This window comes from Amblyomma maculatum, chromosome 6 (genome assembly GCF_055883805.1).
Source record: "Amblyomma maculatum isolate TAMU_Amacu chromosome 6, ASM5588380v1, whole genome shotgun sequence".
NCBI classification, from domain to species: Eukaryota; Metazoa; Arthropoda; class Arachnida; order Ixodida; family Ixodidae; genus Amblyomma; species Amblyomma maculatum.
In genome coordinates this window covers 100,381,364-100,396,093 of record NC_139349.1, presented here as the reverse complement: position 1 = coordinate 100,396,093, position 14,730 = coordinate 100,381,364, and the positions used below count along the sequence as shown (strand labels likewise).

At 46.0% G+C, this 14,730-nt stretch overlaps 1 protein-coding gene across 2 annotated transcripts in view; it reads left to right on the top strand.

The window, feature by feature from the left end:
* LOC146186422 (uncharacterized) overlaps positions 1-14,730 on the top strand; it is an 87,741-nt gene that overhangs the window by 918 nt on the left and 72,093 nt on the right. For both annotated transcript variants that reach the window (XM_084607187.1, XM_084607186.1), the window contains exon 2: positions 9,170-9,237. In XM_084607187.1, the coding sequence (XP_084463313.1) occupies positions 9,184-9,237 (54 nt within the window). In that variant the 5' untranslated portion in view covers positions 9,170-9,183. The remainder of the gene's footprint in view (positions 1-9,169; positions 9,238-14,730) is intronic.

The window sequence follows — 14,730 nt, the reverse complement described above, 5'->3', positions numbered from 1 at the left end:
ATGCTGCTAGCTGAGACAAAGCTTAAAATTAAAAGCGTGCTGTTGAAGCGAGCCCATTAATTTGCTTTCTGTGCGTGCGTGTGCGTGTGGGCGGCCGGCGCATTCGAATCCTTTTTAGGAGAAAAGTAGCCACTCAGCTCCGCTTTCGAGTTGTAGGCAGTGGAGTTTCTTTTGGTCTTTATTCCTCGCTTTCACATGCAACAACCCAGCCCACGCAAGAACATGTTAATTGCAATGACGTGAAAGCAACGTGTCAGAAAAATTACTGAACCGCGTCAAGCTATTCTGGCATGTTGTTTCAGTGCCAACTTCACTTAACAGGCTGTTGCGCGGGCTGAAGGTTGTAGCATGTGGGCGCGACGAACAAAATAAACTGCTGCTGTCGACAGCTCGAAAGCTGAGCTGACTGGCGAAGCGCCTGCCTTCGGCGCGTACAACACCGATCCGTAGTACTACGTGACTTGAGAAATTTCTTAGCTTTTCTATATGCGACGCGCCTGCTCTGTTGAGGCTTTTCCGTTAAGCGCGTCTCGCATCGCGTTTATTTCGTGCAAACAAGAAATGTGATGCTGCTAGCTGAGACAAAGCTTAAAATTAAAAGCGTGCTGTTGAAGCGAGCCCATTAATTTGCTTTCTTGCTTCATATTTCATGCAGTTAGGTTATTTTATTCATGCGTTGTTTATTTAAATCATTACTTGTCAGTTTTTGAAAGGCATTTTGTCATTCGTGCCTTTACCTGTTAAAGATAAGCTGGTAAGCTTTCCAGTACAGAACGACCTTTTTGCCATTTGTCGAGTGCATTCCAATACCCTGGTAGATGTCTGCTCAGGTGTCTAGCTGGACAGGCGCCATCTTAAGATGCGTTCATTCCCTTACGAAGCCGTCAAAAAGATTACCTCGCCAATGTCCACGTCAGTGCCGACTAACTTCCTGTCTATTCATAGTGGACCAGTATGCAGTCTGCTTAGCAAATCGTGCTGTTTGTGAGCACCGAAGTATGCAGAGGCACCATCCTTGAAACGCGAGTCATTCCATCAGTGTGTACGCAAACTAGCAGGTAGTTAAGCAGCTTTCATAGACGTAGCAGCCCTAGCACTGCATATTCTTAGATTGCGCTGGACGTAATCGTGCAAATAAGAGCTTGCTAAGCAGGTGGATGCTGTCGATCTGTTTACATGATAGGTTTATAATCAGACGATGACAGTTGTTTGAACCTTGATTTTATAGACTGGAACTGTTCGCTCTTTGTGTTGCTCGCCGGGTGTCAAGACGGCTGGTGTACGATATGCAGACGTGTTTCTCTCTTGCTGTAGTAACTGTATCGAATTCTTCCTTGCATATTCATTTTCAGCCTTTACAATCTTAAAAGAACAAACACACCTGATGATTCCAGCTTGCTGCATATTAATCTTATTCTTTGTATTATTAAAACTTGTTCCTGTAGGCTGCAAGGTGGCTTGAGCTATAGATGAGTAGACATATGTGAACATGTATATGGCTTCCTAGATGTCTGAAAGATTATGATCCACGCATAGTGACCATCAGTGACCGTCACATAGAATTCCTTTGTTACAAAAAGTAGTTTTGCATTGAAGCTTTTCTTCTGGTTACCTAAACAGAAAACTAGCCATGAAACAAAATTATAAAATTTTGATGCGTCTTGCTTGTTTAATGTAGTTGAACATTAAAACACTATGTTGTTTCCTATTGTGACTGGTCAGTGCAGTAATACAGGCATAGCCAGTTGTTACCAATTGGTGATTTAAGTTGTATGTACATGCTTTGCAAACCAGCACTACCCCTGCTTTTTTTTAATGCCAAAGCATTACTTCGCTATGTTCACAGATTTCTGTCTGGGTCTGCAGACCGTGTCCGCAGACCATGTCCGCAGAACATGTTGGCAAAATCGTGTCCGCAGCAGTTGTGAGTAATTGAGAAGTAGTAGAGGTCAATGAGTGATGTCAGTCGATTGAGGGTGATGTAATGTTGTTGCCGAAAAATAATTAGGGCAATAAGTTAATTAGGTAATTAATTAGAATAACCGGTTCACAGGAAAGGAAAGGTGCAGTATCTGTCACATTTGTTCTGTGGAGACCTGAACCGCGCCTAAGGGAAGGGAGGAAGGTGGGAGTGAAAGCGGAAAGAGAGAAAGGGGTGCCGTAGTGGATATGATGTCAAGGATGGGACGTCACGCAACGGGACGTAGAGCCGATAAAAGAGCATATGAAGGGATTGACATGCAATTTAAAAGTACCAAAGACTAAAATGAGCAAACAAGAAGTGAATTAAGCAACTAGAAGCAACCAACAGCAGCATCTATGCTTTCGCATTACTCCAATGCAGATTCTGCAGGGCTCTTTAATTTTTTGTTTTATCAGTAAGCTGTTATGTCGCAATGTATATATATATTCTTGAGTCATGACTATATATATATATATATATATATGCGACGGTTTCTATGCAGGTATAAAAATGCTCTTTTGTATGTGTTGTGTCCGTTAATGCGGTACTCCAAGTTCTAAAATGCAATTCTATCAACCAACCCAGCTTGTTATGTCACATTATATGTGACATAACAGAGCGACAAGCTGGGTTGGTTGATAGAATTGCATTTTAGAACTTGGAGTACCGTATTAACGGACACAACACATACAAAAGAGCATTTTTATACCTGCATAGAAACCGTCGGGCACAAGAGTTGGTCGAGGCATATGCCATGAAGGCAGTAGCCAAAGTATTTGTCAGCCATCTCTTGATTACACTTGCTGATTATGAGGTGCGATTTCTGGATGCGAAGCTTGTGACAGGAGCTCTACTTTGGTCTTGGATAGCCTCTGTGCATGATGTCTGTTTTTGTTTCACAGTATATTACGTCATCTTTTATTTAAATAAATTTGTTTCATTTGTATGTGAATCTGAATACATCCTGTCATCCATCTATTTTGTTGTCCATGTCTGTTAACACAATACTCTAAGTTCCAAAATGCTTTTGTTCACTTGCTGCAGAGCTCAATGAGATGAGATGAAAGTTGATTTATTACACGAAAGGCACTGAAAAATGCATGTAAAAAGAATTGTGCCTGACAGCGGGAATGTTTGACTGACGGTGTGCCCCAATGATAGTCTACCTTGTAATGGAGCAGATCCTTAAGAGTAGAGGCTTGTTTTTTTTTTCTTGGAAACGAGTTGTACACTATATAAAAGAAAACCTACAGAAGAAAACTGAGCATATTTTTGTCACTTGGTCTGCTCAGCATCATCATTAATTAGTGCGTAAGGCAAATGCATTATTGAATTTTTAAGCGATTGCTGAATTAGAGAATTTCTTTATGTAAGCGACTAGTATGTATACGCTCTATACCGAGAACCGTTTCAAATTAGTGCACCCTAACAATGTCCGAAGTGATAGTATGTATGTAATTGAGGTGAGTGATAATGTTCACAATGCACAGTCAATTTGATAGTGGTTGAAATATCTCTAAGTGACATCGTAGTATGTATACTCTCTAACTGAAAACCATTGCAAATTAATGCTCCCTAACCATGTCCGAAATGATCATATGTGTGTTATCAAGGTGAGTGATGACAGCGTTCACAGTGAAAAGTCAAGTCTATAGTGGTCAGTAGTGCATAAGCCATGTCTGCTTGCAGTTTGGAGGGTCGACGCATCTTCTCAAAACTAAACTCGCTGCTCTTGAATGACGTCTACAGATCAGTCTACGTAGAGTGCTCTTTGAGGAGTAAAAAACATTGTTAACTGTATTAAGTCATCATCTTGGCACTGCTCGAGCATAGGCTGGTTGCTCCACAATTTGGCAACAGCAGATAGCAGCTCAAGGCCTAACAAGCTTGTTCTGGGTACCCGTCAAACAATTTTGATGAGTTCCGCCCCTTGTTGTGACAGCTCGCAGAGGCCAATGAAGTCGGCCTTTGACATGTTTGTACCAAGGCAGGTGGCAGAAATCCTTATTTCTTGTTCCGCACTTTTTGTGAATGACAGCTGGTTTGAAAGCACATATGTGGTTTTATAGAGGCTGGTCATGATACATACAAATATAAGTACAAAGAATTTTAGAATTTCTCGGTTCTTGTTGTTGACTTTTTCTGTGAGGAGCTTTACCTTCAGTTGTTTCCCTTATCACATTTATGTGTAGCGTGAATCGGCTGTAAAATTGCTCACTCCTAACCCTGTGTGTCTTGTACTTGTTACAGAAAATAAGTAAACAATTACACTTGCTTCACTTGAAATGTAACTGATTATCGTGGAAATATAACTGATTATGGTGGCTTCTGAAAAGCTGAAAAGTAATTGATCAATTGCAGAAAAGTAACCAATTACCATTGCGTTATTTTCCTTCAGTATAACACAGATTCTATTGGACTGCAATGAACTAGTGCAGTTTGCTTGATATTTTGTTTGTCGTAGCTAACTTTTCTGCGTTCCTAATGAAGGGATCAGCAGCTTTGGATTATCTCAGTGTATACGTGCGAGGGATGAGCAGCATGATAAGGTATGAACACCTTGCCCATCAGTTTGTAGTTGCATAACAACTTGATAGTAGTGTCTTAACGTGTTTTAATGCGGTGTGTTGCAGCTGATGGACTTCGAACTTGTGAAGAACATCAGGCTTTATAAGTGTACTGTGATAGTCATCGCCATCGACATGCACCTGTGCGTTGTGCGACGAAGACGAAGTACGCTGGGCTCGCCGTTGCAAGGTCCTGTCCTCACAGCTCTCCATCTGAGCTTCAATAAACGCCCTATTACAATTGGCGGAGGTGCCGGAAACAATCCCACCCAAACTGGAACTGCGAAGCCGTACACTACCCTCTACGACCGCCATGCAAGACACTTCGACGCTGCCGGCCGTTCCACCCACGATCATGTGTGCTGGCGTCGTGCGCCAGCGTGACCCTTGCCTGTTCAGCGGCACGGCCGATCAAGATGTCGACGACTGGCTGTCATCCTATGAAAGAGTAAGCACCTACAACAAGTGGGATGACTCATACAAGCTCAGTAACGTCATATTCTATCTGACGGACGTGGCGAACCTCTGGTTTCGCAACCATGAGGCTGACCTGTCATCTTGGTCGACATTTAAAAAGAATTTCGCGGAAGTGTTCGGCCGCCCGGCAGTGCGTAAGCTTCGTGCCGAACAACGTTTACACGATCGTGTTCAGCGCGCTGATGAGACCTTTACCAGCTACATAGAAGACGTCGTTGATCTCTGCAAACGAGTCGACCCGGCCATGCCGGAAGCAAACAAAATCCGCTACATCCTCGAGGGCATTTCTGAGGACGCCTTCCAGATGCTGGTAGCGAAAGATCCCACCAGCGTTAGTGAACTCGTGAAGCTTTGCCAGAGCTACGACGAGCTCCGCAAGCGGCGCGCTTCTAGGCGCCGCTCCAGTGTGTGCGACGAAGGCGTATCCGCATTAGCCCTGGGTGGTTCGCCAATTTCTGAAGGGAGCCCGCTGAATCAAAAGCTCAAAGATTTTATTCGTGAAGAGGTCGCACGTCAAATCTCACTCCTTCCCCATTTTCAAGACTCGGGCCGCCTCGTTCCTGAACTGGCTCCATCTTTGGCCCCTGCTATACGCCGTGTCGTGCAAGAACACGTCGCTGATGCCTTGCCGTCCAACCCCGTGGTGCCGCCTGTGACGGCACCTCTCACGTATGCCCAAGTAACGGCTAGGCCACCACCTTCGCCCACGTCTGGCTCCTATGTGCAGGTCCCTGCCTACCGTTCACCGCCGCATGCTGAGCCTTCGTTTCAAGCCCCACCCTCAAGATTCCGCCCACATCCTATGAAACCTTGGCGTACTACGGACAACCTTCCGATTTGCTATGCCTGCGGTCGGCCGGGCCATGTTGCGCGCCTTTGTCGCCAGCGCCTCCAACCTTCACAGCCTGACATTCGATTTTACCCGTACGATACCGACTCACGCTCGCAAATGATTCCGCCCGGTTCTCAATTTGTCCCACAAGATCGCCAAACCTATACCACTCGTCGATCACATTCTCCTCGGCGCCGATCGCTTTCTCCAATGCTGCGACGTTCTACCAGCACCGTTGAGGGAAACTAACAGTCGCAGTTCCGGGGGCAAGAACTGCGCTTGTTTCGAATTCCTCAAGTCCTCCATGCCGTCCCGCTAATGTTATCAAAGTTTCTGTAGAAGGCGCCACAGTTCTCGCTCTCGTCGATACCGGTGCAGCCGTCTCCGTCATCAGTGAAGCGCTCTGCCGTCGAATTCGCAAAGTGACCACTCCGATTTCCGACTTTTCGCTCCGCACCGCCTCATCACAGCACATTCACCCCTCCGCATCTTGCACAGCCCGTGTGCTCATTCAAGACGTCTTGTACCCCATCGAGTTTATTGTTCTGCCGAACTGCTCGCATGATATCATCCTCGGATACGATTTTCTATCGACTCATCAAGCCGTTATTGACTGTGCTCGTGCACAAATTGCCTTCGCCCCCCTCTGTGATGCCCCCTTTTGTGATATGACATTCGTGTCATATATCGCTCAGGCCTCAAGCATACTGACGCGGACGCTCTTTCGCGCTCACCGCTGCCTCCCTCTTCGTTGCCTGATGAGATCTGCGCCTACGATTTGTCTTCGCTTGCCACTATTGACATGGCCACGGAACAGCGGCGCGACCCGTGGATATCTACACTTCTGGACTTTCTTTCAAGTCACTCTCCAGGTCGTCTGTCTCGGGCGCTTGCCCGCCAAGCTCACCATTTTTCAATTCGTGACGGGCTGCTCTATCGCCGCAATTATCTTCACGACGGAAGGAAGTGGCTTTTAGTCATCCCCCGTCATCTCCGCGCCGAAATTTGTGCTGCTTTCCATACTGATCCCCAGTGCGCCCACGGCGGAGTGTTGAAAACCTACACGCGCTTGCGTCTACGCTTCTTCTGGCGTGGAATGTACCGCTTTGTCCGCCATTTTGTCCGCTCCTGCCAGTCTTGCCAACGCCGAAAAACTCCTCTCAAGTCCTCTGCTTCGTTGCAGCCGTTGCCCTGTCCTGCCCGTCCGTTTGATCGTGTCGGCATAGATCTATACGGTCCCCTTCCTACAACTTCAGCTGGCAACCGCTGGATTATCGTGGCAGTGGATCATCTAACCCGCTACACTGAGACATCATCATTGCCCTCTGCTTCCGCACGCGACGTGGCTGCCTTTATTCTGAAAAACCTGGTTCTTCGCCATGGTGCCCCTCGCGAACTGCTCAGTGACCGCGGACGCGTTTTCTTATCAGACGCTCTTGAGGCTCTCCTGAAAGAATGCCGCATCATACACCGCACCGCTACCTCGTACCACCCTCAGACGAATGGACTGACAGAACGTTTTAACCGCACTCTCGGTGACATGCTGGCTATGTACGTGAACACCGACCATTCCAATTGGGACCAAGTTCTACCGTTTGTTACTTACGCATATAACACCGCGACACAGGCCACTACTGGATTCTCTCCATTCTTTCTCCTTTACGGGCGCGAGCCACCCTGTACTATGGACACACTTTTTCCCTACCGCCCTGACGTTTCCGAATCTTCCCCGCTATCCGATGCCGTCACGTACGCAGAAGAATGCCGTCAGCTCGCCCGCTCTCTCACAACAGAAAATCAGTGGCAACAAAAATACCTCCGTGATACCGGCGAATCTTCGCCATATCTCCCGGACACACTGGTGTGGCTCTGGGTGCCCTCCACAACCCCTGGCCTTTCAAAGAAGTTTCTTGCTCGCTACCACGGGCCATATAGGGTCCTCCAGCAAACATCTGCAGTCAACTACGTAGTTGAGCCCGTCACGCCCTCTGCGGACTTGCGTCGCCGTGGTCGTGAAACAGTTCACGTGAACCGATTGAAGCCATTCTATGACCCCGCTGTGCTTTCCGCGCCATAAGTCGCCAGGATGGCTCCTTTTTTTACCCGGGGGGAAAATGTACTGTGATAGTCATCGCCATCGACATGCACCTGTGCGTTGTGCGACGAAGACGAAGTACGCTGGGCTCGCCGTTGCAAGGTCCTGTCCTCACAGCTCTCCATCTGAGCTTCAATAAACGCCCTATTACATAAGCTTGTAATAGTAGTCATGTAGAACACAATTTTTTGCTGCTGATTTTCACTGTATGAGTTGAACACCCAGACAATAAAGAATGCGAACCTTATATTGATGACTTTTCTCTTACTGTGTAGCCAGATGAGTGGCTTATAAGGATGTCTTAAGAAGAAAATAGTCAACCAATAGTGGAGGACACACAGCGCTGGTGTGTCCTCCTCTTGTTCTGTGCCGTCCTTGCGCTGTAATATTGAATGTATGTAACCAACTCGCCCAAAATGTTGTATTATGGAATAATGGGAAACAGCCATAAGCCACAAGGCTCATCTAAGGGCCGCTCACAGTCACACTAGGGCTGGTAATATTTAACGTAATACAGTTTCAAGACATCAAAAAGGTGCGACGTGTATGTATTGTTTCCTGTTCAGATGTGTTGATCGCATAATTTGTTCATCATACGGATGGCTATGGGAAAATTTATGCAAGTTTTGAAAACTTGTGAATGTCTGCAAATAACACGTGACAAACAAAGTTTACAAAAGAAATCAGTTTAAGAGGGCAGCTATTGAAAACAGAAGAAAAGTCGGCCAGAATTTGCTGGCTCTGACTTGCAATTTCTGGCAACGGCTGCAGCACTTCATGGTGCAGTGTGCCACCAAGTGACGTAACTGAGATTAATGGCTATAAGCATACATGCATGACCGAGCGTTGTGATGCAATTTTTGAAGACAGAACCGGATAGTAGTTCATCACTTTGCCACACATCCATTCTTGTATGCTGGTCTGCATTGACAAGCCTGTTGTTAAAATCTCTTATTTCGCACAGAGCATTCAGATTTTTCCTCATACTGTGATGGTGAAATGGCATCATTCCCGCCCTGGTTACTTGACATTATAAGGATGCAGAACATGTTGACGGTTACAAACTTCGCACTAAGGCAGCTAACACCTGGTTTGTGTTTTGTGGCGGCAGCAAAGTCTGCTGTAATTATTTATTTCATCACAGTATTATAATATGGGCAAAAACCTAATAAAAGTACTGTATGGGGAAGTTGAATTCACGCTTTCTGTGCTCACTTGTAACTCTTTTTATGCAGAGCCGAGGATTGCTATGGCGGATGCCAGCGGCCGGGAGTCTCCATCATCGTCAATAGAAGAGATCGAGGTTTAATCTATTCCATTTTTACACTCATTGAGAGTGCCTTTGTGAGGATGTAACTCTCAGCTTGAGAGGATGGCACGGAATTATCACTTTCTTCTTTATAATGCACAGTGATATCTTGCGGCGTGTACATTAATATAGCAGGGTGCCTGGCAACCTGGAATTGTCTGCAAAATTTCGTATACCTGGAAAAATCGAAGAATTGTCATGGATACATTGAAAAAATTAGTCAAGTCAGGGAAAAGGACCAACTGAAATCGCTATAATGGTTTGCCATAAGTTTTGAGTTACTATAAGAGCCCATCGCATAGTCCGTACTGGTAAGACATCTTTTCTTATTTAACAAGGCATGGCATTCTGTCTCTTTTAAATGCCATCCATGAAGTCAGTACTCTCTGTCAAGCAAACTTATAATGAACCAGGGTTGAGCTACTGTCAGAATATGTATTGGGGTTCTGGCTCTGTATCTCACATAAAACGAACAACCATAGTCTGTTATAAGGAACAAAAAGGCACCCCCCCACTCCTTCTCCACCTCATGCACTCAAAAAATACATATACTTCCCGCTAGTGCAGAGACTCAAGAGTGTCTTCCAGCTCCTGTGTTCTCCTCCTGTCGCTCGTTAATAATTATAAGCTATTAACGGTGTGCCACTAATGGTGCGCACACTCCCAGACACCCTAAGAGTAAGGGGGGGGGTTGGGGGGGTAGCTGTCTCGGTCTCAAAGGAGATGCCCTCGACTTGCGTGACAAGCTCAGCCGGAAGTCTGCTACCTTGTAGTGACAGAAGGCGGTGGCTGTTTCGTGCCCAGCTTTTGCCGGTTCAAGCCAGAGTAAGGGTCAGAGTCAGAAGTAACAAGCAAAACAAAATTTATACTAGGCAAGAGACGACACAGAGGAATACACACTAACACTGAAAACACACAGACACGAGTGCAGCAGTGGCGTAGCGGTAGAACATCCGTCTCGCATGCAAGGGGGCTGGGGCTCAAATCCCGGTGCCGCGGAATTCTCCACCGGGAAAAAAAAAGAAAAAAAAATGCGTGTCGATGGAATTGCATAAACAGGCTTGGGGTGCGACCTGATGCCGGTGAGCACCTCCGGCTACGCACTCCCTCACCAGAACAGGAGTTGGCCACCCTGGTGCACTAATTGGCCGCAACCTCTCATGATTAGCTCTATAAAACCCTGGCCCTCAGTCACCAGCAACTGCGGAACAACTGACCACGGCGGCGGTCAGACCTGTGACGCAGCAGGGGTGCTAAGAATTTCTGGCTCCGCTGGACAGGCCGCCATTGGAAACTGACCCTGGCAACGTTTAACGTTAGAACCCTAGCTAGTGAAGCTAGTTTAGCAGTACTGTTAGAGGAACTAGAGGGTATGAAATGGGATGTCATAGGGCTTAGTGAGGTTAGGAGGCCGAATGAGGCATATACTGTACTGAAGGATGGGCATGTACTGTGTTATCGAGGTTTACTGGAGAGGCGAGGACTAGGAGTAGGTTTCCTTGTCAATAAGTACATAGCGGGCAATATAGATAAATTCTATAGTATTATTGAGAGGGTGGCAGGCATCGTAATTAGGCTTAATAAGCGGTATAAACTCAAGGTTGTACAAGCCTATGCACCCACATGTAGTTATGATGACCAGGCAGTTTAAAGCTTCTACGAAGATGTAGAATCGGCAATGCGAAAAGTAAAGATGTAATATACTGTACTAATGGGCGACTTCAATGCCAAAGTTGGGAAAAAGCAGGCAGGAGACCAGGCAGTAGGTGACTATGGCATTGGCTCTAGGAATAGCAGGGGGGAGCTACTAGTTGAGTTTGCAGAGCGCAATAACTTAAGAATCATGAATACCTTCTTCAGCAAACGGAAGAACCGGAAATGGACATGGAAAAGTCCTAACAGGGAAACTAAAAATGAAATTGACTTCATACTGTGTTCAACCCCCGCCATTATTCAAGATGTAGAGGTAATAGGGAAAGTGCGATGCAGTGACGACAAGATGGTGAGGTCCCGAATTAGCCTAAATCTGAAGAAGGAACGCAACAGATTAGTAAGAAAGAAACCCATCAATGAATTAGCGGTGAGGGGAAGGGCAGAAGAGTTCAGGATCTCGCTACAGAATAGATACTCAGCTCTAACCGAGGATGGCGACATTACTCTAGAAGCAAGGAACAATAATTTCAGAGATATCATTACTGAGTGCGCTGTAGAAGTAGGCGGTAGGATAGTTAGAGAGGATACCGGTAAGTTGTCTAAGGAGACGAAAGATTTGATTATGGAACGCCAGAATATGAAAGCTTCTAACCCAACAGACCAGAAAGCTAATCTATAAGCGCAAGGTGGCCGATATAAGGAAGTATAACACAGAGAAAATTGAGCATGCTGTAAAGAACGGGGGAAGCCTTAAAGCGGTAAAAAAGAAATTGGGCATAGGCAAAAACCAGATGTATGCGATAAGGGACAAGGCGGGCAACATCATCACGAATAGGAACGAGATAGTCAAAGTAGCCGAGGGGTTCTATACAGATCCCTACAGTAGCCAAAGTAGTCAGGAGCGTAATGAGATTGGCGGTAAAGAAAAACAGTCAGACATTCCACCAGTGACGAAGGATGAGGTCAAGAAAGCATTAGAAACTATGAAAATGGGGAAATCAGCTGGAGGTGATCAGATAACTACAGATTTGTTAAAGGACGGAGGGGATATCGTGCTAGAAAAACTGGCCACCCTGTATATGTAGTGCCTGGTGTCATCGACGGTACTGGAACTATGGAAGAATGCAAACATTATCCTCATTCATAAGAAAGGGGACTGTAAGGACCTTAAAAATTAGACCAATCAGCTTACTGTCTGTAACGTATAAGGTATTTACTGAGGTAATCGCTAATAGAATCAGGACAACCTTAGACTGCAATCAAGCAAAGGATCAAGCAGGTTTTCGGAAACAGTACAGTCGTGCCTCGTTAATATGGACACTTTGGTTTGCGACCAAAACTGTCCATAAAGCGAGGCATCCATAATAACGAGTCATGAATAAAAACAAAAAGGATTTTATTGAGAAAAAAGAATTGTAATTAATGACTGCTTTTGTACATAACGGTGTGCACTGCACTCAAAATTTCACAGAACACCGGCAATTTTGAGTGCATTATCCTTGTCATTGTTGTCTTCGAAAAATTGTAGTGCAGTCTGAAGCGACTCGCTTACCATGACACCCGTGATGTTGGGCTTTGTGTTGGTCGAACTTTCGAGCACGAACTCCTCACTGGCTGGTGAATCAGCGTCTGATTCTCTACTCACCGCCACTTCCAAAATGGCCTCTTCACTGAGCAAAGTAGCCGCTAAGTAGCTGCTTGAGATTCTCCCGAGGCGAGGAAACAGCTGAGCTGTCGATACTTGTCCCTCGCGGCTTGGATTGACTGAGATGGCTTTTCCCGCATGTATTCACAGATTTCTTCGCGCCTACGTCCAGCTCTGTTCTTTTGCGTTTAACTTCCGCCATGCCAAAAGCCAGACTCAAGTTGAGGGTTACAGGCTCCTGATGCTTTGCACTTTTTTTGCCTAGTTAACCTTTCTGCCTTTCCGTTCTTCTGATTCTTTCTTTTTTTGCCTTGTACTGTTTCTGTAAGAAAGCAAGGGAGTCAAGTTGGCAAGCGGCTATGCAGAGGGCTATCGAACATCCCATATTCTTGGCGCCGTTTTTATGATAAAACAAACACTGCAAGCTGAAGTACAATTTAGAACGACGGTTAGCCGACTACGAAGAGCTCAGACCTTGTCAAGGCCGCATCGTTGACTCAAAGTGAAGAAAACATGCGGACCGCCTAGTGTGCAAAGTTTGGCAGTTCAGCAGCACAACAGGGACGAAAACCAGGAGCATGAGAGGGAAGCGCGTCCAGGACGGGACGCCCGGTCCCGGTTGCGTGTTCGTACGTCGCCTTTCTTTTGTCGCTCTACTTTGTGAGTGTGTCTTAATCTCACCGAGAAGCGTTAACGGCTTCATGGAGCACACATTGCGCTTTGGGAAAGAAAACTTCAGTTCCCACCGCCACTGTAGGCACTTGTCTTTCTTCCTGTCATTTCTTTCTTACGCTTTTACCAACCTCTCTGTTCACGCTCAGCAGAATTTATTGTAACCACGTGTTACTGTTTTCCCGACTGCGGCGGCACTTCCGCTGCACCCAGAAATTTCCTGGATCCCCCCTTTCGGGGTCTTTCTTACGCTGACCCTCGGTTTGCTGCGTGCATTCCTCTCCGCTCTTGCCCCCGCCCCCCTCCTCCTAAAACGGCGACACGCCCGCTTTGGTTCTTTCCAACCCCACAGGACTCGTTCATGCATACCGCTGTATCGGCTGTCGCGTAGGTTCGCGGGCGGCGCGCCCTTCCAAGTTTAACTTGCGTTCAGACTCCTCTGCTTTTTTTTCAAGCACTGTCCATATTAACGAGACAAAAATACATGGGCCCAAGTGGGGCGCGTGCATTCTTCCCCTGACCATTGTCCAGACAGCGAGTTTCCATATTAACGAGGCATAAATACATTGAAAAGGTTTCGTCCCCAGAAAAACTGTCCATAATTTGGGTTGTCCATATTAATGGGGGTCATATTAACGGGGCACGACTGTACTCTACAATCGATCATATCCATACCATCAACCAGGTGATAGAAAAATGCTTGGAATATAACCAGCCCTTATACATAGCATTCATTGATTACGAAAAAGCATTTGACTCAGTTGAAACCTCGGCTGTGATGCAGGCATTGCGAAATCAGGATGTAGACGAGCCGTACGTAAAAGTGCTGGAAGATATATATAGTGGCTGCACAGCAACCATAGTTCTGCATAAAGAAAGTAACAAAATTCCCATAAAGAAAAGTGTTAGGCAAGGAGACACAATCTCCCCGGTACTATTCACAGCTTGCTTACAGGAAGTATTCAGAGACTTGGAATGGGAGCAGTTAGGGATAAGGGTAGATGGAGAATACCTCAGTAATTTGCGATTTGCTGATCACATTGCCTTGCTAAGCAACTCGGGGGATGAACTGCAAATAATGATTGACGACCTAGACAGGAAAAGTAGAAATGTAGGCTTAAAAATCAATATGCAGAAGACTAAGGTAATGTTCAACAGCCTCGGGAAAGAACAGCAGTTTACATTAGGTAGCGAAGCACTGGAAGTAGTAGGCGAATATGTATACTTAGGACAGGTAGTAACCGCAGATCCGGACCATGAAAAGGAAATAACAAGAAGAATAAGATTGGGATGGAGCGCATTTGGTAAGCACTCGCAGATTATGGCTAGCAGCTTACCGGTATCGCTCAAGAGGAAAGTATACAACAGTTGCATCTTACCTGTACTCACCTATGGAGATGAAACGTGGAGGCTAACCAAGAGGGTTCTACAGGGTCTTGAATATTTGGGGTCTGGGATTTAAAAAATTCCTAAGCAAAATCTACTACCCCATTCGAGCTGCAATAACGTTCACAATG